The 24884-nt window shown below is 38.2% G+C and overlaps 1 protein-coding gene across 1 annotated transcript in view; it reads left to right on the top strand.

Annotated features, from left to right (window-relative positions):
- OSBPL11 (oxysterol binding protein like 11) overlaps positions 1–24884 on the top strand; it is a 99899-nt gene that overhangs the window by 60950 nt on the left and 14065 nt on the right. Inside the window, exons 10-11 of the mRNA XM_030859000.2 lie at positions 1816–2002; positions 8588–8770. Of these exons, the coding sequence (XP_030714860.1) occupies positions 1816–2002; positions 8588–8770 (370 nt within the window). The remainder of the gene's footprint in view (positions 1–1815; positions 2003–8587; positions 8771–24884) is intronic.

The following is a 24884-nucleotide window of genomic DNA, read 5'->3' as shown; positions in this document are numbered from 1 at the left end:
AGCCTAGAGGTGATGGGATGTGTCCAGGATCATAGAGGTTAAGGCATAGTCGGATTTAGACCCTCATTCTTTGACACACTCTTCCTGAGGACAGTTACTCTTAACAGTTCATGGAACAGAGAATATCTGGTGATAGTATCCTCTCCCACTCCAAGAAAGGAAATACCTCAAGAAATGAGGAAAAGCATTAATATCTTAACCATGCATTGAGAAGGATGTATATGGTAGTTATTTTTTGATTTGCTAGTTATATATTCATGGATTTGTCTTTTTTAAATTAAATTGCTATTGACACTCTCAACAGAAAGTAAATTAAATCAGAGAATGGAACTTCTGAGAGTTTATTTTGCTTCTGTCAGCAGCCATGTTTTTATTGAAAAGTAGGGGAAAATTCTGTTTAATTATCAGATAAATGAGATTTTAGAATACTTTGAATCTCAGTTATCCTAACTAGTCTTATTTTCCCATTCAGTAGAAACTGATTATATATTTATTAGACGTTAAATTCCATAGTGAATATTACTTATGTTAACTATCTTCCTAGAAATCAAAGATCATGAATCTAGTTTATAAGGCCAAATGTTTTTAGAAAAGTATGTGATATCCTTTCCAACTTAGAATTAATCAACAGTTATTATTAAATACTTGAAATATAACCAAGTATGTTATGTATGTCTTCTGACAGCTCCCATTATATATAAATATATCACATACAGAGCCATGTTCCTTTTCAAATGGCTCAATATTAATTGTTGCCCGTTGTGAAAACTGTTAAGGGCAATACAAATTAATAGTTGGCGTTGCTTTATGTAAAGTAGACTACTTTAGAATCTCAGTCTGTCTATTTGTTTATCCTAAAAGTAGACTATATTAAAATATTTATCATAATTTTTGCCCTTATTTGTGAACATTAAGAACACAGTAGTTAACGAGCATTCATTAAGAGAGACATGCCATCATAGTTCAGACTAGTAGTACACATCCAGTTTGGTATTTGTTTTTATGGTGAACTAGGTAATGAGCTTAGTTAGGTTAGTAATGTAGCTCAAGTCTCCTTAATGTCTCTTAATTATCTAGGATAGATTGATTACTCATTTATGTAATTCCCCTTTTTTTTGTAATTCCCTTTTTTATATGTTTTTTAAAGCCATCTTTATAGCATCACTTAATATGGAACAAGCCCCATCAGAATAATATTTGTTTGAAAACTACCACTTCTAACTCTTGTAGCTTCACCTTAAATACTTCAGAATTTGGCAAACAAAATTATTATGAGGACCTTAGTTTATATCATAAAATTACTTTTTTTCTTTCTTAATATGCATAGAATAGAATGAAGAACACTTTCTCCCCGCCCTCGCCCCCCCATCATACCATCTGAGATTAAGGTCTGTGACTCTGTAATGTTAGATATTTAGTTATTCCAAAAACTGCTTAAATTATTAGTACTAACTAATGATCAGATCTTATGATGATACAGTATAGCATGGACTTAAATTCTGACTTAAGGTTTTATTTTACTTTTAGGAGCATTAGAGAGAACTCTTAAACAGTTTCCACTGCAACATTTTCTGGTCCCATGAACCCCAAAGGGATAATAAAGTCATAATGAAAGTACCCTCGATTCACTATTACTAGGAATTGTTGTCAAATACAATTGTAAATGAAGCCAATTTCATCCAAAGCTAAAAGAAAATTAAGCAAAATTATGATGTTCATTTACCAGGCAGGAGAAAAACTTAATATGGATTTTTCATAGCTGTCTTTTTTTTTTTTTTTTAAAGATATTAACCACTTTTATGTTTTCACATTCAGGAATCCTCAGTCTACTAGAGCATGGAGAAGAGTATACGTTTTCTCTACCTTGTGCATATGCCCGGTCAATTTTAACTGTTCCTTGGGTAGAACTGGGTGGCAAAGTCAGTGTCAACTGTGCAAAAACTGGGTATTCAGCCAGCATCACTTTTCATACTAAGCCATTTTATGGTGGCAAACTGCACCGGTAAGAATATTTTAGTGATACCTGGCTCTTATTCTATCAGTTTGATCTTGTATTATAACTCTTTATTCTTTTTCTGCTTTGTTTTATGTGAAATGGGATTGGATTTTTATTCATGTTTATTTTTTGTTTAATATATTTGATCTTTGAAGGCATTCTGGAAATCACGATCTGGTTTTAAAATAGTGACAGATCTATCTTCTCTTGTAAACTAGAACTCCTAACAAATGGACATGTAGCTTCTGGCCCAATTTCTGCCTTTAAAGGGACTCAGACTTGGATCCAGACCTCAGTAGAGGTAGTGTCGCTACAAGTTAGGATGAAAATACATCTAATCATTAAGAAATAGTTCAAGAAGCACAATGATGGAAGCCAATATCTTTAGGCACCAGTATTGAATGTGGCTTTGTTCTAATTCCATCTGTGAATCGGCCAGTTATTATACCCCTTTAGTGGCTTGTTGGTCTTTTCAGCACTCGTCCAGATCACCCAACTCCATGAAGATAAGTTTTGTAATAGGATCCTCGAAAGGATTCTGACTCTTTCCTTAAGCTTTTGATGTCTATTCTGTCTGTCCTGAAGTAGGGATAGTTTTCTTTTTCTACAGAGCTTTTATTGAAGAATAACATACATACAAAAGTATAGAAGTTGATTTGGGGCCATTTCAAATAGTGCTGCTAGAACATTGTGAATGTATGTATGAATTTCTGTTTGGTAGATACCTAGGAGTGGAATTGCTGGGCTGTAGGGAATGAAACTTTAACTTTATTACTGCCAAACAGTTTTCTTACGTGGTTATACCAAAATGCACTCTCTTCAGTCACGTATGAGACTTTCAGTGCATATAGCTATTTTACTTCTTCACCGGACAACTGGTACTCAACAATCTTAGAAGTGGAAAGAAAGATTTATTGGCTCCCAGGCATTGAATGGCCTTAAAAAACACAGATTTCAAAAACACTGAAGCAGAGAATTAAAAAAAAAATTACAGATCACCCAAACAGAATCACTGGAGATTGTCAGAATAGTCGCCTTTTATCCTTAGAGAAGGTTTTAATATGGTTCACACTTTGTTATATGTGCTTCTACTTACTCCTCTCACCATAGTGATCACAGGATTCAAACTTTACATTTAGAAGGGACTTTAGAAGTCACTACACCAACATTTGCTAGGTGTCTAAATCCTTTTGCATCATACCCGATAACTGATTTGTTCATTGTGTTGGTACCTTATCATTAGTACAGAACTCATAATGCATGAGGCAGCCTATTCCATTTTCAGACACCCCTTATTTATATGAAGTTAAAGTTGAAATCTATATCCCTGTAACATTCCTGCATTGGTGAAACCATTCTTCAAAGTATATAATTGAGTCAAATGCTTAGGGGACACAACTACAGTGAAAAATTTGCCAAGTCCAGCACTTTTTATTGACAATGATATTGATGAATTTCTTTTCTTTTTTTTAAATGAAGTATATTTGATTTACAATATTGTGTTTCAGCTATATAGCATAGTAATTCAGTATTTTTGCAGATTATATTCCGTTATAGGTTATTACAAGATAATGGGTATAATTCCCTGTGCTATATAATATATCTTTGTTGCTTATCTATTTTATATGTAGTATCAATAGTTTGTTAATCCCATACCCCTAATTTGCCCCTCCCCCCTCCTTCTCCCTTTTAACTACAAGTTTGTTTTCTATATCTGTGAGTCTTGTTTCTGTTTTGCATATACATTCATTTATATTATTTCTTAGATTCCACATATAAGTGATATCATATAGTATTGGTCTTTATCTGACTTACTTCACTAAGCGTAATATTCTCTAGGTCCATCCATGTTGTTGCAAATGGAAATATTTCATTCTTTTTTATGGCTGAGTAATATTCTGTTTTTTAAAGATATAACATCTTTTTTAAAAAAATATATATATATATATATTTATTTATTTGGCTGCTCTGGGTCTTAGTTGTGGCATGTGGGATCTTCGTTGCGTCATGCAGACTCTTAGTTGTGGCATGCAAACTCTTAGTTGCAGCATGCACGTAGGATCTAGTTCCCCAACCAGGGATCAAACCTTGGCCCCCTGCATTGGGAGCGTGGAGTCTTACCCACTGGGCCACCAGGGAAGTCCACGACTGTGGACTTTCTTGAAATCATTATTATTCATCATAAGGTTCCTCTCCTCTGTGAACTTTCTTGGGTTGATTAAGAGATAAAATCCCTTTTAAGGATTTCCCATATTTATTCTATCCATATGCGTTATCACATGTTGAGCCATGAGTGGGAACTTTCCCATATTTATTATGATTCAGTGGGTTCCTTTCCATTATTAAATCTTTGCTACCGAGAAGGAAATAAGAGGCTGTTAAAGGCTTTCCCACATAACGTTCATTTGTATTTCTACATATGAATTTTCTGAGTTTTCAGTTAACACCTATTTCGTATCTAGTACACATAATGTTACCTCACTTGCATGTTCAGAATTTTCTTCAAATTTTGTAACAGCTCAACTGTATGATAGCTATTCTGATTAATTTTTAAGTCTTGATTAAGTTTCAAATGTCCTTTTATAAAAGCTCATTATAGTTTTGAGCTCAGGTTAATTTTTTTGTCAAATGCAAAATATCCAAACCTTTGTCCTGAATCAGTGCTTTATCTTGCCTTAAATTATAATAATAAATATAAGCTATAATTTATCATACTGCCAGGACTACCTTAATTTAGAGAATCAAAATTCATCCTCCAAATCTTACCGTTGCCATGACATTTAGATGGTTCCTTGCTGCAAATATCCTGCATAGAAATTTTCTCTTGGTTTTCATACTTTGACTTTTTTAAGACTCCTAATAATTTTAGATAGATATCCTTGGTTTGTTAGTGATCAGTCATTATATTTGCCATCTTATTTCTTTGAATTTCTTATTTAAATTGGCTTCTTTTCTCCCTTCATACTTTTTTACCTATCCATAAGGCCACAAGTATTGGATCTTTTTGTTACTTGGAAGTATACTTTTGGTTGACTCCAAAGTTTCCTCATTTTTTCCACTCTGATTTCCCTTAAGACCAATGGTTTTACCTAATTTCTTGTTTAAAAGATTCATATTTGAAACAGACTTCTCTATTTTGATATCTTTTCTTTTTCAGTTTTACAGAATATTTTAACTAAGACTCTCTTTCATGTCTTTATTAATAACCATGCCTCCCTCCTCAGACATAGCCTAGTTTTTCCACTGCTGTCTGCAATCAAGCCAGACACATTATCTGCTGTCTGCATTTGATATAAATATATTATCTTCCACTTGTCTTTCCTTACTCCCTCATTTTCCACAACTCTCTCTGATGGAGCCAAACAGGCCTAGTTAACTATTCCTCATGTCCTTGTCCATCTCCTGATCCCATTTTCCACACTCACTTTAGGATGGTGATTTTTTAAATATATGTAGCAGTATAATGTCATTAAGATTTATGTTAACTAACTGCTAAGTGGCATACTTTTCTGCACACTGAAGATATAGAAAAGTAAAAAGACGATCTCTGCCTAAGGTTTTAGTCTAATATTAGAATGCAGGACCCTATCTTTGGAAAGCATTTATAAGGCTTTTAGGAAAAACTCATATATAATAGACAATTAAAAATAAAGTCTGTTATTATAGTAACCATAGTGATGGAAAAGGACAATAATGCTGTGAACCTGGGATTAGGTAATTATTGTACCCGAAAATACTCTTCTGCTAAAGTAAAAAGAGCAACATGATACTCAACGTACTTCTTATTGTCTGATAAAGGACGCCTATCACTTTTTTCAGGAGAGAGAAACTACTTTCCTGGTATTAAATTTTGAAGGGATTTGTATCAAGTATTCTTATGTAGTGGCATTGAGTAACATAATAGAACAATGTCTTTAGTTCTGCATAAGATGTAATTCCCTTCATGTGGTATTTCTTACGTATACATCAGTAAAATCCAAAGCTGAAGTCTTAACTTTCAATCTTTAAATAAAATTTTTCTGTATGAAGCCAAGTTAATATATCCAGTGATTTTCTGGTATTCTAAATAGCTATAGAGACAGGGTCTAGATAATCTAAAGAGTCAACTTGAGGACTTCCCTCGTGGTCCAGTGGATAGACTCCACGCTCCCTATGCAGGGGGCCCAGGTTCGATCCCTAGTCAGGGAACTAGATCCTGCATGTCGAAATGAAGATCCTGCACGCGGCAACAAAGATCCTGCGTGCTGCAACTAGGACTTACTTTGCGTAGCCAAATAAATAAGTAAATATGGAAAAAAAAAAAAACTTGATGTCATTCTTAGAAAGTGAGACAGTAAATGCCTTATCGGTTATCAGTTATCCTCACTTTAGAGATGAGTAGGATGGCAACTTAAAATTTAACTCTTTGGTAAGTATTTTAAAGGCAGCGTATTCCATATCATTATTTGATACAAGACCTAGATTTATATGCTTTAGATATTTAGATATTCATTTACATATTGTCTGTGATTGCTTTCCTGCTACAGTGAAAGAGTCAAGTTGTGACAGAGACAGCCTGGCCCACGAATCCTAAGATATTTACTTTCTGGTCCTTTATAGACGTTCACTAACCCTGCATTAGACTGTTAAGAAGAATTGTTATAAGCAAAATGAGGCGAGGCCCTTCTTCCTCCTTATGCTCCTTTTGCAAGTTCCTCATGGCCTGCCTCTAGCATGTGCAATTCTTGTTCCCTGCCCCAGTTCTCATCACGATGCTCTTGCTCTGTGTAGCTGCACTAAGCAGCAAAGACCCCGTGTAACCCAGCATGCATGGACAGGGACCTAGGGTTTGTTACTTTTTAAGTGGAAAGGCTTGTGAAGGAGATAATGATAACTTGAGAGATTGTGGCAGTAAAAGAAAGATCAAGTGAGAAATGGATTATTATTCCTCAGTTCACAGAATATAGTTCTGGGTATATGTGGTTGGAAGATGGAAGAGGTAAGTGTTCAGTGTCATCTCTTCATATCATGTTTGGTTACAGATAAATTTTCAAGGAAGGAAACAATGTTGGCAAGTGGGATCAGAGAGGAAACATGGATGTCACAAAAAACATTCAGTCAGGCAAAAACCCTTAGCAGTGTAGTTATTTAAGTTCAAACGCTTTGAGGTATAACCTAGAGTTCCCACTCCTGCTGTAATCAAGCAGACTTGTAGTCACGCTGTTCTTTGTGTCCAGTGAGCTACAATTATGCCTAACGTTTAATTTGGGATGTTTGGTGTGCTTTTGATTCCAAACCCTCGTACACCTTGATCTTTAAGATCTGGCTCATTTGCTTATTGGCTCCTACACCTCTGCCTTGAACTCTGAATTTGTAGACCATTCACTTCTCCTGCTTAAAAACTACGGACTCCCTAAATTCAACTACAACCTTCTGGTTCCCAGGCCCTTGGCTTATATCTGGCAAATGCTATTTATGGTTCCTGAGCTGTCACCTGAACCTGGGCTTTGGTCCTTTGGATTCCCCCCCCAGCTTTTTAAATATTCATTCATTCATTTTTATTTTGGCTGAGCCTCGTTTTAGTTGTGGCATGCGGACTTCTTAGTTGCGGCTTGCATGTGGGTGGGATCTAGTTCCCTGACCAAGTATCGAACCTGGGTCCCTTGCATTGAGAGCATGGAGTCTTACCCACTGGACTACCAGGGAAGTCCCTGGATTCTCTTTTGAATCCAGATAAACCGTAATCTCTGGCACACTGACCAGAACCTAACATTTGCCCACTATTCTTTGAGTTCTGAACCTCTCTCGAATCTGACCCTGTTGTTGCTTGTGTCCGACAGTGAACATAAAGTACTTCATTAAAAATAATTAGACCTGTTTCTATTCCAGCCTTCATTTGAGCTGCATCCTGTCTGTGTCCAGCCAGATAACTCTTCATTAAACTTTCAACAACATTAGTGCTTGAGTTCTCTGAGTTTTGTGTAGATAGTGATAATTTTTGTATACCAGTGCTCTTTTTGTCAAGAGAATTAACAAATGTTTAATGTATCTTTTATTTTTTTCTACCTCTTACTGATTTGTCTGGTTTCTATATTTAATTTAAAATTAAGCTTATGTGGTTTTATACAGAATCTGTATATCCAGAATTTAAAGTATAGGGACTCTAAACTTTTAAATAGGACTAGTTTGAAAAAAAAGTTGAATAGACTGTAGTGTTGTAACATTTTTATTCTGTAATAAAAAAGAAATGTTAACATTTTTCATATTCCTAGTTTTAATATTATAATGGTTGTTTATAGCAAGCATTTAAAATACCACACTTTGTGATCACATATGGTAACTGAGTCTCCAGTTTGATTCCTAGTATTCTTTCTCAGATTAAATTGATGTTATTTGAAAAAATTATCTAAGAAACTACCAGGGATTTACAAAGACTTTGTAACTGACAAATTGACTTGTAATTGTAACTGAATTTGGCGCTGACAAATTGAAGTGATATGTGTAACTAATTTAAACAGAATTCACAAAGTACATTCTGGGTTTCAGAATTCCTAAGAAATAAGCAATATTACTTACTAGAGCATATCTTTTTTTTTTTCTGTCTGCTTCTAGGGTTACAGGTGAAGTAAAGCACAACATCACCAACACTGTTGTATGCAGAGTACAAGGGGAATGGAATAGTGTTCTTGAGTTCACTTACAGCAATGGAGAGACAAAGTGTGTGGACTTGACTAAATTGGCAGTGACAAAGAAAAGAGTAAGACCTCTGGAGAAGCAGGACCCATTTGAATCCAGGTATGTCATCCTTGCATCCATCCAGGAAAGAGTCAGAAACTCTGGATCTTAATCTAAGCCTTTTCACTAACTTCCAGCCCTGGGCAAGTCACTTCACTGCTTTGCATCAGCTTCCTCATCTATAAATTGAAAGTATTGGTCTGATCTGATGCTCTTAAACCGCGTACCAGCTATGACATTATGTGATACATAGTCACATTTTAGTAAAAATAAAACATTAACTGGGCAAAAATATTAACATTTTGTAGTCAAAGGATTACTATCCTTATCATAAAAACTCTTCCAAATTATTAACAAAAAGATGGGTACCCCAGTAGAAAAATAGGCAAAGACACAAAGAGGTAGTTCACAAGAATAGAAAAAAAGAAATGCCCACTAAGAAAATGAAAAATTGTTTAGTGTAATTAGAATTTAAAGGAATGTAAATTAAACAATAAGACAAATTCATTTTTTAAAATGGTATCTCTTTTGGAAAAAGTATGAGCGAATAGACATTTTCACATTGCTGGTTAGAGAGGTAAATTGCTACAGCCTTCCTAGAGGGTATTTTGTCAATATATGTCATAGGCCTTTAAAAGTAAATGAAGTGGATCTATATGTGTTAACAAGGTAGTCTCCAAAATGTATTGGCAGTGGTTGCTTCCAGAGAGGAATACTGGGGTCTGGGATAAGAAAGAGACTTGACGGGCTTCCCTGGTGGCGCAGTGGTTAAGAGTCTGCCTGCCGATGCAGGGGACACGGGTTCGTGCCCCGGTCCGGGAAGATCCCACATGCCGCAGAGCAGCTGGGCCCGTGAGCCATGGCCGCTGAGCCTGCGCGTCCGGAGCCTGTGCTCCGCAGTGGGAGAGGCCACAACAGTGAGAGGCCTGCGTACCGCAAAAAAAAAACAAAGAGACTTACTCTTCACAGAATGCCCTTTTGTACTGTTTAAATTTTATGTCACATGGAAGTATTACTGTATCAAATACAAGGAAGCATTAAACATCTTAAGAACACATAAATGAAACCAAACAATTTATAAGTAGATGTGTAAAGGGATTTAATACCTTTTAACCAAAAACTCAGGTTCAGTCAAAAAAATAAAACAGCAATGATTGAAAAAAATTCTTCTATGGGTGTATTTAGGATTTATTTAGGAGAGTTTGTCAAGGTTTGGTCTGTGGACCCCTGGGGCCCTTGAGACCTGTACAGGGGGTCTTCAAGTTGAAAAAACTTTCATAATAATGCTAAGATATTATTTGTCTTTTTCTCTCTGTTTGCACGTGCATTGGTGATACAAAAGCAATGGTGGGTGGCACTGCTGGGCCTTAGCACCAATCAAGCAGTGGCACCAAACTGTACAAGTAGTCGTGGTATTCCTCACTGCCATGCAATTTTTTTCTTTTCGGCCTTGCAATTTTTTTAAATACCATTTTCTTTTAAAAATCTGCTTGAAAAGCAGTACAGATTATTAGTTTTATTAAATCTGGAACATTGATTACCTGTCTTTTTTAATATTCTGCATGACAGATTTGGAGTATACATAAAGCACTTGTGTTAGATAATAAAGAAGTACAGTGGTTATCTGGAGGAAGAGCACTTGTTCAGTTGTTTGAGTTACAAGCAAATTACCCTTTCTTGAAACACTATTTTTACTTAAATGATCGACAAAGTAAGGCTGTCCTAATTTTAATATTGGGCAGACATTTTCCTTATAAATGAACGATGTGAACGTGGCACTTCAAGGAAAACAATTGGCAGTATTTTTTTTTTCTAAGATGTTGGGGGTAGGAGTTTATTAATTAATTTATTTATTTTTGCAGTGCTGCGTCTTTCGTTTCTGTGCAAGTGCTTTCTCTAGTTGTGGCAAGCAGGGACCACTCTTCGTCGCGGTGCGCGGGCCTCTCACCATCGCGGCCTCTCTTGTTGCAGAGCACAGGCTCCAGACGCGCAGGCTCAGTCGTTGTGGCTCACGGGCTTAGTTGCTCCGCGGCATGTGGGATCCTCCCAGACCAGGGCTCGAACCCGTGTCCCCTGCATTAGCAGGCAGATTCTCAACCACTGCGTCACCAGGGAAGCCTGGCAGTAGTTTTTGCTAATAATAAAATTTAAACGGAAACAACCTAAGTGCCCATTCACAGATAAATGGATAAGGAAGTTGTGAGGTATATATTTTATATATATGTATAATGGACTATTATCCAGTCCTTAAAAAGATGGAAATCCTGGGCTTCCCTGGTGGCACAGTGGTTGAGAGTCCGCCTGCCGATGCAGGGGACACGGGTTCGTGCCCTGGTCCGGGAAGATCCCACATGCTGCGGAGCAGCTAGGCCCATGAGCCATGGCCGCTGGGCCTGCACGTCCGGAGCCTGTGCTCCGCAAAGGGAAAGGCCACAACAGAGAGAGAGGCCCGCGTACCGCAAAAAAAAAAAAAAAAAAAGATGGAAATCCTGCCATTTGTGATAACATGGATGGATGCTTTATGTGAAGTCAAGTCTCAGAGAAAGAACAAATACTGTATGATCTCATTTACATATGGAATCCAAGGGAAAAATAAAAAACACTGCACTGTTGATGGGAATATAAATTGGTGCAGCTGCTATGGAAAATAGTATGGAGGTTCCTCAAAAAACTATGTACTCCTATGTTCACTGCAGCATTATTTATAATAGCCAAGATATGGAAACAACCTAAGTGTCCATAAATGGATTAATGAATAAAGGAAATGTCATATATATATATATACACACACACAATGGAATATTACTCAGCCATAAAAAGAATGAAATCTTGCCATTTGAGACAACATGGATGGACCTTGAGAGCATTATGCCAAGTGAATTAAGTCAGACAGATAAAGACAAATACTGTATGATCTCACTTATATGTGGAATCTTAAAAAAACCAAAACCAAAACCAAACAGCTCATAGATACAGAGAACAGAGATTGGTGTATTTCTGAAATGCCAGAGGTGGGCAGCTGGGGAGTGGGTGAAATGAATGAAGTAGGTCAAAAGGTGCAGACTTCCAGTTTTAAAATAAATGTCATGGGGATGTAATGTACAGCATGGTGGCTATAGTTAATACTACTGTATTGCATAATTGAAAGTTGCTCAGAGAGTAGTTCTTAAAATTCTTCATCACAAGAAAAAGAACTTTTTTGGTAATTACGTACGGTGATGGATGTTGACTAGTCTTACTGTGATGATCATTTCACAGTAATACAAATATTAAATCATTATGTTGTACACCTGAAACTAATATAATGTTACGTGTCAACTATACCTTAACAAAAAAATTAATTTAAAAAATTCACAGAAAAGGAGATCGGAATGTGGTTACCAGAAGTGTGGGGTAAGGAGTGAAGGAATTGAATGAACTTCCAGTTATAAGATAAATAAGTGCTGGGGTTGTAATGTACAACATGATGATTGTAGTTAACACTACTGTATGGTATGTTTGAAATTTGTTGAGGGAGTAGATCTTAAGAGTTCTCATCACAAGGAAAAGAAGTTTTTTTTCTATTTCTTTAATTTTGCATCTATATGAGAGGATGAATGATGATTAACTAAACTTACTGTGGTAATCATTTCACAATATATGTAAGTCAGGTCATTATGCTGTACACCTGAAACTTACACAGAGCTGTATGTCGATTATATCTCAGTAAAACTGGAGAAAAAGAGACTTCACTGGTGGTCCAGAGGTCCAGAGGTTAGGACTCTGCGCTTCCAATGCAGGGGGGTGCGGGTTCAATCCCCGGTTGGGAAGCTAAGATCTCAAGTGCCACCTGACGCGGCCCCCAAAAAAAAAAGAAACTGGAGAAAAAAGTGGAGGTTTAAAGACAGAAATCAAAATTTTGGAAAACTTGTATCTGTAATGTGATCTTTAAAATATGATAAAATATGTCAACATCTGGAAGATCATTTTTCAGATGACCAATGCATGTTATTACAAAATTATGCATGGGTAAAAATTCCATTCAAGGTGCAAATTAGACCAATGGATTTCCATGTCGCAGAGCATGAAAAATTCATTGACATTTTTCAGTTTCCACATTGCAGCTAGTCTTTTAAAAACTACCATTTGCTGAGTTTTAATATGGTATCAAAGAACTGAGTTATTTGAAATATCTATTAAAATATTCTTCCATTTTCCAGCTATATGTCTGTGTGAAGCCATATTTTCCTTATATACTTTAACTAAAACAATATGTATCACAATAGATTGAATGTAGAAGCAGATATAAGAATCTGGCTATTATTGAATCAGATGTTTAAGAGATGCTGCTGTATTCTCTTTGCTAAACTTTTATTATAGATTTTTGTCTACATTCCTGGGGGTTATTGGTCTTTTGTTTCCTTTGGAAGAAAGTTTTTAACCACAAATTTAGTATCTGTAGTACCTAGGGCTATTGATGTTATCGGTTTCTTCTTCTTTTTTTTAAAAATAAATTTATTTATTTTATTTATTTATTTTTGGCTGCGTTGGGTCTTTGTTGCTGCACGCGGGCTTTCTCTAGTTGCGGCGAGTGGGGGCTACTCTTCGTTGCAGTGTGCGGGCTCTTGGCACACAGGCTCAGTAGTTGTGGCTCGCAGGCTCTAGAGCACAGACTCAGTAGTTGTGGCACATGGGCTTAATTGCTCCGCGGCATGTGGGATCTTCCCGGACCAGGGCTCGAACCCGTGTCCCCTGCGTTGGCAGGCAGATTCTTAACCACTGTGCCACCAGGGAAGCCCTATCCGTTTCTTCTTGAGCAAGTTTTGGTAGTTTGTGTCTTTCAAGGAGTTGGTTCCTTTAATTTTTCAAATTTATTGGTGTGTATTTCATAATATTTCCTTATTCTTTTAATATGTGTAGGATCTGTAGTGGCCCCACACTCATTCCTTGTATTGGTGATAACTTCTTTTCCTGATCAGTGTGATTAAAGGTTTATTAATTTTACTTAAAGAACTAGTTTTTGGTTTCATTGACTTTTCTCTATATTTCTGTTTTCTTTTCCATTGATTTCTGTTCTTAATTCCTTTTCTCTGCTTATTTTTTGCATCATTTGCTATTCCTTCCTCTAGTTTCTTAAAATAGCAGTTAGGGACTTCCCTGGTGGCACAGTGGTTAAGAATCCGCCTGCCAGTGCAGGGACACGGGTTCGATTCCTGGTCCGGGAAGATCCCACATGCCGCAGAACAACTAAGCCTGTGCGCCACAACTACTGAGCCTGTGCTCTTGAGCCCGCGTGCCACAACTACTGAAGCCTGCATACCTAGAGCCCGTGCTCCGCAACAAGAGAAGCCACCACAATGAGAAGCCTGTGCAACACAACAAAGAGTAGCCCCTGCTAATCGCAACTAGAGAAAGCCCACGCTCAGCAGCAAAGACTCAACACAGCCCAAAATAAACAAATTTAAAATAGAAGTTAGGTCAGGGTCAGCAAACTTCTTTTTGTAAAAGGCCAGAGAATAAATATCTTAAGCTTAATGGGCCAGATAGTCTCTACCACAGCTACTCAATTCAGCCTTTGTAATGTGAAAACAGCCAGACAGGAAACGGATAGATGTTGCTATATTAAAATAAAAGCCTATTTACAAAAATGAGCATCGGACCATAGTTTGACCCCTGGTTTACATCACTGATTTTTCTTCATTCATAATATAAATGTTTAATGCTATATATTTCCCTCTAGGTCTGCTTTATCTATATCCTGCAACTTTTGAACATTTATTTATTTATTTGTTTATTGAAGTATAGTTGATATACGGTGTTGTGTTAGTTTCTGGTGTATAGCAGAGTGATTCAGTTTATACATATAGTATATACATATTGTTTTTCATATTTTTCTCCATTATGGATTATTACAGGATATCAAATATAGTTCCCTGTGCTAGACAGTAGGACCTTGTATCTATCTTATATATATTAGGGTTTTTTCTTTTTTTTTTTTTTTTTTGTGGTACGCGGGCCTCTCACCGCTGTGGCCTCCCCCGCTGCGGAGCACAGGCTCCGGACGCACAGGCCCAGCGGCCATGGCTGGCTCTGCGTCATGTGGGATCCTCCCGGACCGGGGCACAAATCCGCGTCCCCTGCATCGGCAGGCGGACTCCCAACCACTGTGCCAGCAGGGAAGCCCTATATATTAGTTTCATCTGCTAATCCCAAACTCTTAATTTATCCCTCCTCCATTCCTTTTCCCCTTTGGTAACCATAAGTAGTTCTCTAAGTTTGTGAGTCTGTTTCTGTTTTGTAAATAAGTTCATTTGTATCATTTTTTATTTAGATTCCATGTATAAGTGATACCATGTGATATTTGTCTTTCTCTTTCTGACTTGTTTCACTTAGTATGATAATCTCTAGGCCCATCCATGTTGTTGCAAATGGCATTATTTCATTCTTTTTATGGCTAAGTAGTATTCCATTGTATATACATACCACATCTTCTTTATCCATTCATCTGTAGATGTACATTTAAGTTGCTTCCATGTCTTTTTTTTTTTTTATTCACACTTGTGGGTTTTTTTGTTTTTTGGCCATGCCCTGTGGCATGCGGGATCTTAGATCCCCGACCAGGAATTGAACCCGTGCCCCCTGCACTGGGAGCATGGAGTCTTAACCACTGGACCGCCAGGGAAGTCCCCTGCTTCCATGTCTTGGCTACTGTATATAGTGCTGCTATGAACATTGGAGTGCATCCAATTTTTGAATTATAGTTTTCTCTGGATATATGCCCAGGAGTAAGATTGCTGGAACATATGACAACTCTATTTTTTGTTTTTTAAGATCTCAGGGGACTTCCCTGGTGGTCTAGTGGTAAGACTTCGCATTCCAATGCAGGGGGCACAGGTTCGATCCCTGGTCAGGGAGCTAATATCCCACGTGCCTTGGGGCCAAAAAACCAAAACATAAAACAGAAGCAATATTGTAACAAATTCAATAAAGACTTTAAAAATGGTCCACATAAAAAAAAACCCTTGATACTGTTTTCCATAGTTGCAGCACCAGTTTACATTCCGACCAACAGTGTAGGAGGGTTCCCTTTTCTCTACACCCTCTCCAACATTTATTATTTGTAGATTTTTTGATGATGGCCATTCTGACTGGTGTGAGGTGATACCTCATTGTAGTTTTGATTTTCATTTCTCTAATAATTAGTGATGTTGAGCATCTTTTCATGTCCCTATTGGCCATCTGTTTGTCTTTGGAGAAATGTCTGTTTAGGTCTTCATCAAAGATACTGGCCTGGCTTGTAATTTTCTTTTTTGTTATTTTTGTCTGGTTTTGGTATCAGGGTGATGGTGGCTTCATAGAATGACTGGGAGTGTTCCCTCCTCTTCCATCTTTTGGAAGAGTTTGAGAAGGATCAGTATAAGTTCTTCTTTGTATGTTTGGTGGAATTTCCCAGTGAAGCCATCTGGCCCTGGACTTTCGTTTGCTGGGATTTTTTTTTTTTTAATTACAGACTCTATTTTACTTCTAGTGATTGCTGTGTTCAAATTATCTGTTTCTCGATTCAGTTTTGGTGGGCTGAATGTTTTTAGAAACTTGTCTGATACTGCTGAACTGAATGAATAAGCATTTTCAGAACTCTAATGGAAAACTGATGAATTCATAAAAGTGCTAACAAAACATCAAGATGAAAAAAAAATTAATTACATGGGACTGAGTGAACTGATGAGGATGATTATAATTTTTGTGACTTTCTGTTTGAATAAAAAAAAAGAAACTTGTCTGTTTTTTCTAGGTTGTCCAATTTGTTGGCATATAATTACTTATGGTATTCTCTTATGGTTTTTTTTATTTCTGTGGTATCAGTTGTTATTTCTCCTCTTTCATTTCTTATTTTGTTTATTTGGGTCCTCTCTCTTTTCTTCTTGGTGAGCCTGGCCAGAGGATTGTCGATTTTGTTTGCCCTTTCAAAGAGCCAGCTCTTAGTTTTATTGATTTTTCTCTATTGTTTTTTTAATCTCTATTTTGTTTATTTCTGCTCTGACCTTTATTATTTCCTTCCTTCTGCTGATTTTAGGTTTTGTTTGTTCTTTTTCTAATTTTTTAGATAGTAGGTTAGGTTATTTATTTGAGATTTTTCTTGTTTTTTGAGGAAGTCCTCTATTACTGTGAACTTCCCTCTAAGAACTGCTTTTGCTGCATCCCATAGATTTTGTATGGTTGTGTTTTTATTGTCATTTGTCTCAAGGTGTTTTTTAATTTCCTCTCTGATTTCATCATTGACCCATTGGTTTCTTTTTTCTTTTTCTTTTTTATTGGAGTAAAATTGCTTTACAATGTTGTGTTAGTTTCTGCTGTACAATGAAGTGAATCAGCTATATGTATACCTATATCCCCTCCATCTTGGACCTCCGTCCCCGCCTTCCTCCACATCTAGGTCATCACAGAGCACTGAGCTGAGCTCCCTGTGCTTTGCAGCAGGTTCCCACTAGCTATCTATTTTGCACATGGTAGTGTATTTATGTCAAACCTAATCTCCCAGTTTGTCCTACCCTCCCCTTCCCCCACTGTGTCCACATATCCATTCTCTACATCTCTGTCTCTATTCCTGCCCTAAAAATAGTTTCATCTGTACCATTTTTCTAGATTCCACATATATGTGTTAATATACAACATTTGTTTTTCTTTCTGGCTTACTTCACTCTCTATGACAGACTCTTTGTCCATCCACATCTCTACAAATGACCCAATTTCACTCCTCTTTATGGCTGAGTAATACTCTACTGTATATATGTAGCACATCTTCTTTATCCATTCATCTACTGTTGGACATTTAGGTTGTTTCCATGTCCTGGTTATTGTAAATAGTGCTGCAGTGAACATTGGGGTACATGTGTCCCTTTGAATTATGGTTTTCTTAGGGTATATGCCCAGTAGTGGGATTGCTGGGTCATATGGTAGTTCTATTTTTAGTTTTTTAAGGAACGTCCATACTGTTCTCCATAATGGCTGTATCAATTTATATTCCCACCAACAGTGCAGAATGGTTCACTTTCCTCCACACCCTCTCCAGCATTTATTGTTTGTAGATTTTTTTTAAAGAAATTTATTTATTTATTTTTGGCTGCGTTTGGTCTTCGTTGCTGCATGCAGGCTTTCTCTAGTTGCAGTGAGCAAGGGCTACTCTTTGTTGCAGTGTGCGGGCTTCTCATTGCAGTGGCTTCTCTTGTTGCGGAGCATGGGCTCTAGTTGCGCGGGCTTCAGTAGTTGTGACATGTGCGCTCAGTAGTTTTGGCTCGTGGGCTCTAGAGCTCAGGCATGGTAGTTGTGGTGCACAGGCTTGATTGCTCCACAGCATGTGGGATATTCCTGGACCAGGGATCAAACCCATGTCCCCTGCATTGGCAAGCAGATTTTTAACCACTGCTCCACCAGGGAAGTCCTGTTTGTAGATTTTTTCTTGATGGGCATTCTGACCAGTGTGAGGTGATACCTCGTTGTAGTTTTGATTTACAGTTCTCTAATAATTAGTGATGCTGAGCATCTTTTCATGTGCTTCTTAGCCATCTGTATTTCTTCTTTGGTGAAATGTCTATTTAGGTCTTCTGCCCATTTTTTAATTGGGTTGTTTGTTGTTTGATATTGTGCTCCATGAGCTGTTTGTATATTTTGGAGATTAATCCTTTGTCCATTGCTTTATTTGCAAATATTTTCTCCCACTCTGAGGACTGTCTTTTCATCTTGTTTATGGTTTCCTTTGCTCTGCAAAAGCTTTTAAGTTTAATTAGATCCCATTTGTTTATTTTTGGTTTTATTTTCATTAGGAGGTGGGTCAAAAAAGATCTTGCTGTGGTTTATGTCAACGAGTATTTTTCCTGTTTTCCTCTAAGAGTTTTATAGTGTCCAGTTTTACATTTAGGTCTTTAATCCATTTGGAGTTTATTTTTGTGTGTGGTGTTAGGTGGTGTTCTAATTTCATTCTTTTACATGTAGCTGCCCAGCTTGTCCAGCACCAATTTTTTTTTTTTTTTTTTTTTTGTCTGCATTGGGGCTTCGTTTATGTGCACGGGCTTTATCTAGTTGTGGCAAGCAGGGCCTACTCTTCATTGCAGTGCACGGGCTTCTCATTGCGGTGGCTTGTCTTGTTGTGGAGCACGGGCTCTAGGCGCACGGGTTTCAGTAGGTGCGGCACGCAGGCCCAGTACTTGTGGCTCGTGTGCTCTAGAGCGCAGGCTCAGTAGTTGTGGCTCACGGGCTTAGTTACTCCGTGACATGTGGGATCTTCCCGGACCAAGGCTCGAACCCAGGTCCCCTGCATTGGCAGGCAGATTCTTAACCACTGTGCCACCAGGGAAGTCCCCCAACATCACTTATTGAAGAGGCTGTCTTTTCTCCATTGTATGTTCTTGCCTCATTTGTCATAAATTAGGTGACCATATGTGCATGGGTTTATCTCTGGGCTTTCTATCCTGTACCATTGATCTATATTTCTGTTTTTGTGCCAATATTATATTGTCTTGATTACTGTAGCTTTGTAATATAGTTTGAAGTCAGGTAGTCTGATTCCTCCAGCTCCGTTTTTCTTTCTCAAAATTGCTTTGGCTATTTGGGGTCTTTTGTGTTTCCATACGAATTGTAAAGTTTTTTGTTCTAGTTCTGTGAAAAATGCCATTGGTAGTTTGATAGGGATTGCACTGAATCTGTAGATTGCTTTGGGTAGTATAGTTATTTTCACAATATTGATTCTTCCAATCCAAGAACATGGTATATTTCTCCATCTGTTTATGTCACCTTTGATTTCTTTCATCAGTGTTTTATAGTTTCCTAAGTACAAGTCTTTTGCCTCCATAGGTAGGTTTATTCCTCAATATTTTATTCTTTTTGTTGCAGTGGTAAATGGGATTGTTTCCTTAATTTCTCTTTCTGATTTTTCATTGTTAGTGTATAGGAATGCCAGAGATTTCTGTGCATTAATTTTGCATCCTGCAACCTTACCAAGTTCATTGGTTAGTTCTAGTAGTTTTCTGATGGCATCTTTAGGATTTTCTATGCATAGTATCATGTCATCTGCAAACAGTGACAGTTTTACTACTTCTTTTCCGCTTTGTATTCCTTTTATTTCTTTTTCTTCTCTGATTGCCGTGGCTAGGACTTCCAAAACTATGTTGAATAAGAGTTGTGAGAGTGGACATCCTTGTCCTGTTCCTGATCTTAGTGGAAATGGTTTTGGTTTTTCACCATTGAGTATGATGTTTGCTGTGGGTTTGTCATATATGGCCCTTATTATGTTGAGGTAGGTTCCCTCTATGCCCATTTTCTGGAGAGTTTTTATCGTAAATTGGTGTTGAACTGTGTGAAAAGCTTTTTCTGCATCTATTGAGGTGATCATATGGTTTTTATTCCTTAATTTGTTAATATGGTGTATCACATTGATTGATTTGCGTATACTGAAGAATCCTTGCATTCCTGGGATAAATCCCACTTGATCATGGTATATGATCCTTTTAATGTGTTGTTGGATTCTGTTTGCTAGTATTTTGTTGAGAATTTTTGCATCTATGTTCATCAGTGATATTGGTCTGTAATTTTCTTTTCTTGTAATATCTTTGTCTGGTTTTGCTATGAGGGTGATGGTGGCTTCATAGAACGAATTTGGGAGTGTTCCTCCTTCTTCAATTTTTTGGAAGAGTTTGAGAAGGATTGCTGTTAGCTCTTCTCTAAATGTTTGATAGAATTCGCCTGTGAAGCCATCTGGTCCTGGACTTTTGTTTGTTTAATACAGTTTCAATTTCGTTACTTGTGATTGGTCTGTTTATATTTCTAATTCTTCCTGGTTCAGTCTTAGAAAATTGTACCTTTCTAAGAATTTGTCCATTTCTTCATGGTTGTCCATTTTATTGGCATATAGTTGTTTGTAGTAGTCTCTTATAATCCTTTGTATTTCTGTGGTGTCTGTTGTGATTTCTCCTTTTTCATTTCTAATTCTATCAATTTGCATCCACTCTCTTTTTTTCTTGATGAGTCTGGCTAAAGGTTTATCAATTTTGTTTATCTTCTCAAAGAACCAACTTTTAGTTGTATTGATCTTTGCTATTGTTTTCTTCATTTCTATTTCATTTATTTCTACTCTGATCTTTATGATATCATTCCTTCTACTGACTTTGGGTTTTCTTTGTCCTTCTTTCTCCAGTTGTTTTAGGTGTAAGGTTAGATTGTTTATTTGAGATTTTTCTTGCTTCTTGAGATGAGATTGAATTGCTATAAATTTCCCTCTTAGAACTGCTTCTGCTGTGTTTCATAGGTTTTGGGTCGTCCTGTTTTCGTTGTCATTTGTTTCTATGTATTTTTAAATTTCTTCTTTGATTTCTTCGGTGATCTCTTGGTTATGTAGTAGTACACTGTTTAGCCTCCATGTATTTGTGTTTTTTACAGTTTTTTTTTCCTGTAATTGATTTCCAGTCTCATAGCATTTTGGTCAGAAAAGATGCTTGGAATGATTTCAATTTTCTTAAATTTTCCAAGGCTTGAGTTATGTCCCATGATGTAATCTAGCCTGGAGAATGTTCTGTGTGCACTTGAGAAGAAAGTGTATTCTGCCACTTTTCGGTGGAGTGTCCTATAAATATACATTAAATCTATCTGCTCTGTTATATCATTTAAAGCTTATGTTTCCTTATTTATTTTCTGTTTGGATGATCTGTCCATTGGTGTAAGTGGGGTGTTAAAGTCACCTACTCTTATTGTGTTACTGTTGATTTCCCCTTTTATGGTTGTTAGCATTTGCCTTATGTATTGAGGTGCTCCTTTGTTGGGTGCATAAATATTATTTATAATATAAATATTTATTATTATAATTATATAATCTTCTTCTTGGATTGATCCCTTGATCATTATGTAGTGTCCTTCCTTATCTCTTGTAGCTGTCTTTATTTTCAAGTCTATTTTATCTGATATGAGTATTGCTATTCCCCCTTTATTTTGATTTCCATTTGCATGGAATATCTTTTTCTATTCCTTTGCTTTCAGTCTGTATGTGTCCCTAGGTCTGAAGCGTGTCTATTGTAGACAGCATGTATATGGGTCTTGTTTTTATATCCATTTAGCCAGTCTGTGTCTTGGTTTGAGCACTTAATCTTTTTACATTCAAGGTTATAATTGACATATATGTTCCTATTGTCGTTTTCTTAATTGTTTTGGGTTTGCTTTTATGGGTCTTTTTCTTCTCTTGTGTTTCCTGCCTAGAGAATTTCCTTTAACATTTGTTGTAAAGCTGTTTTGATGGTGCTGAATTCTCTTAGCTTTTGCTTGTCTGAAAAGCTTTTGATTTCTCTGTTGAATCTGAATGAGATCCTTGCTGGGTAGAGTAATCTTACTTGTATGTTTTTCTCTTTCATCAGTTTTTAGTTTTATTTATTTATTTGTTTGTTTGTTTGTTTTTCTATGGCTGAGTTGGGTCTTTGTTGCTCCACGCGGGCTTTCTCTAGTTGCAGTGAGTAGGGGCTACTCTTCATTGCGGTGTGCAGGCTTCTCATTGTGGTGCCTTCTCTTGTTGTGGAGCATAGTCTCTAGGTGTGCAGGCTTCAGTAGTTGTGGCTTGCAGGCTCTAGAGCGCAAGCTCAGTAGTTGTGGCGCATGGGCTTAGTTGCACCACGGCATGTGGGATCTTCCTGGACCAGAGCTCGATCCTGTGTCCCTTGTATTGGCAGGCGGATTCTTAACCACTGTGCCACCAGGGAAGACCCTCTTTCATCACTTCAATTATATCCTGCCCCTCCCTTCTGGCCTGCAGAGTTTCTGCTGAAAAATCAGCTGATAACCTCATGGGGTTCCTTTGTATGTTATTTTTTGCTTTTCCCTTGCTGCTTTTAATATTTTTTCTTTGAATTTAATTTTTATTAGTTTGATTAATATGTGACTTGGTGTGTTTCTCCTAGGGTTTATCCTGTATGGGATTCTCTGCGCTTCCTGAACTTGGGTGACTATTTCCTTTGCCATGTTAGGGAAGTTTTCCACTATAATCTCTTCAAATATTTTCTCAGACCCTTTCTTTTTCTTTTCTTCTTCTGGGACCCCTATATTTCGAATGTTGGTGCGTTCAGTGTTGTCCCAGAGGTCTCTGAGATTGTCTTCAATTCTTTTCATTCTTTTTTCTTTTTTTCTGCTCCTCGGCAGTTATTTCCATCCTTCTGTCTTCCAGCTCACTTATTCATTCTTCTGCCTTAGTTATTCTGTTATTGTCTTCTTCTAGTGTGTTTTTCATTTCAGTTATTGTGTTGTTCATTTCTGTTTGTTTGTTCTTTAGTTCTTCTAGATCTTTGTTAAACATTTATTGTATTTTCTCAGTCTGTGCCTCCATTCTATTTCCGAGATTCTGGATCATCTTTACTATCATTACTCTGAATTCTTTTTCAGGTAGGTTGCCTATTTCCTCTTCATTTATTTGGTCTTGTAGGTTTTTTACCTTGCTCCTTCATCTGTGACATATTTTTTTGTTGTCTCTTTTCTTTTTTTGTTGTTGTTTTTGATGGGTGGGATTGTGTTCCTGTCTTAATGGTTGTTTGGTCTGAGGCTTCCAGCACTGGAGTTTGTATGCTGTTGGGTACAGCTGTGTCTTGGTGTCGAGATGAGGACCTCTGGGGGACCTCACTCCGATGCATATTCCCTGGGGTCTGAGGTTCTTTGTTATTCCAGTGGTTTGGACTCGGAGCTCCCACCACAGGAGCTCTGTCCCAACCCCCGGCTCATGAACCAAGATCCTGCAAGCCATGTGGGGTGCCAAAAAAAAGGAAAAAGAAAAAAACAGAAAAGAAAAAATGGAGCAGAACAATAACAAAGAGTAAAAAATAAAATTAGATTAGAAAACTAACAGATGTTAGAAAGAATAAAAAATAATAATATAGATGAAACAATGAACTGAACGTAAAAAAGAACCACAATAGTAAAAAAAAAAAAAAAAAGAGGAGAAAAAGAAGAAAAAAAAGCCTAAGAAGGCCTTGGCTGGGGGTGGGGGGGTGGGGCTTAGTCAGGGGTGGGGTTTAGGTGGTAGGTGGCACCTGTGCTTAGGAAAAGGCCCTGAGGGGATGGGGGTGGGGCTTAGGCGTGCCTCTGGCCTTGGAGGGCAGAGGACCAGGTCTAGGATCCCAGCAGGCTCACTGGGCCCGAGTGGGTGGGGGAAATGCTAGGCGTGTTTCCCCTGATCCTCCAATCCCAGTGGCCCTCTTCTCATTGGCATTTCTTCATCTTCTCCCCCCTCCCTCCCTCCTATATCTCTGTGACCCACGCAGCCAGAGGGGACCCTGGAAGGCAGGGGACCAGACCCGGAAGCCCAACAGGCTTCCCAGGGCCAAGTGGGCAGGGAAACTCCCATGGCCCCTCCCCTAATCCCCTGGCCCCAGATGGTCCCCCACATCTGCCTCTCCTCTTCCCCCCTTCTCCCTCACTCCTATGCCCCTAGGACCCCCACAGCCAGAAGGGGCCTTGGAGGGCAGAGGACCAGGCCTGGGAGCCCAGCAGGCTTCCCAGGGCCCGAGTGGGTGGGGGAAACACCCTCTGCGCCTCCCCTGATCCTCCGGTCTTGGAGGGTCCCTCCCACCCACCTCTCCTCTTCTCCCCCACCTCTCTCCTGCACCCCTAGGATCAACACGGCCCGGAAGGGGCCTGGGAGGGCCGAGGACCCTGCCTGGGAGCCCTGCAGGCTTCCCAGGGCCTGACTGGGCAGCATGCTAGGCATGCTCCCCCCCCACCCGATCCTCCAAGCCCCCTAGTGTCCTTTCAAGAGTGTGAACCCCTCCACAATCCCAGCCACCCCTCAGGTGCCCGATGCTGTCTAGCCTCCACTTTTCCTCCCCCCTTACGCCTCCCCTCATCCTACCTGGTCACTCGGGTTCCTCCCATGTCCTTGGGTGTCGAGGTCCCCCACCAGCATCTGCCAGGCACCCTAGTTGTGGGGAGATGTGAACTCTGCATCCTCCCCTGCCACCATCTTTGACTCTGCCCTGACTTACTGGTTTCTTAGTAGCATGTTATTTAATCTCCATGTAACCTCTTGTTTTTTCTCATTTCTCTTTCTGTGGTTGATTTCTAGTTTCATGATGTTGTGGTGAGAAAACATGCTTGAAATTATTTATTTATTTGCTTGTAAATTTATTTATTTATTGGCTGCGTTGGATCTTCGTTGCTGCACGTGGGCTTTCTCTAG

This window comes from Globicephala melas, chromosome 4, assembly GCF_963455315.2.
Source record: "Globicephala melas chromosome 4, mGloMel1.2, whole genome shotgun sequence".
In the NCBI taxonomy this organism is placed as follows: Eukaryota; Metazoa; Chordata; class Mammalia; order Artiodactyla; family Delphinidae; genus Globicephala; species Globicephala melas.
The sequence above is the reverse complement of the archived record's forward strand: the minus strand, read 5'-3'. Positions and strand labels throughout refer to the sequence as shown.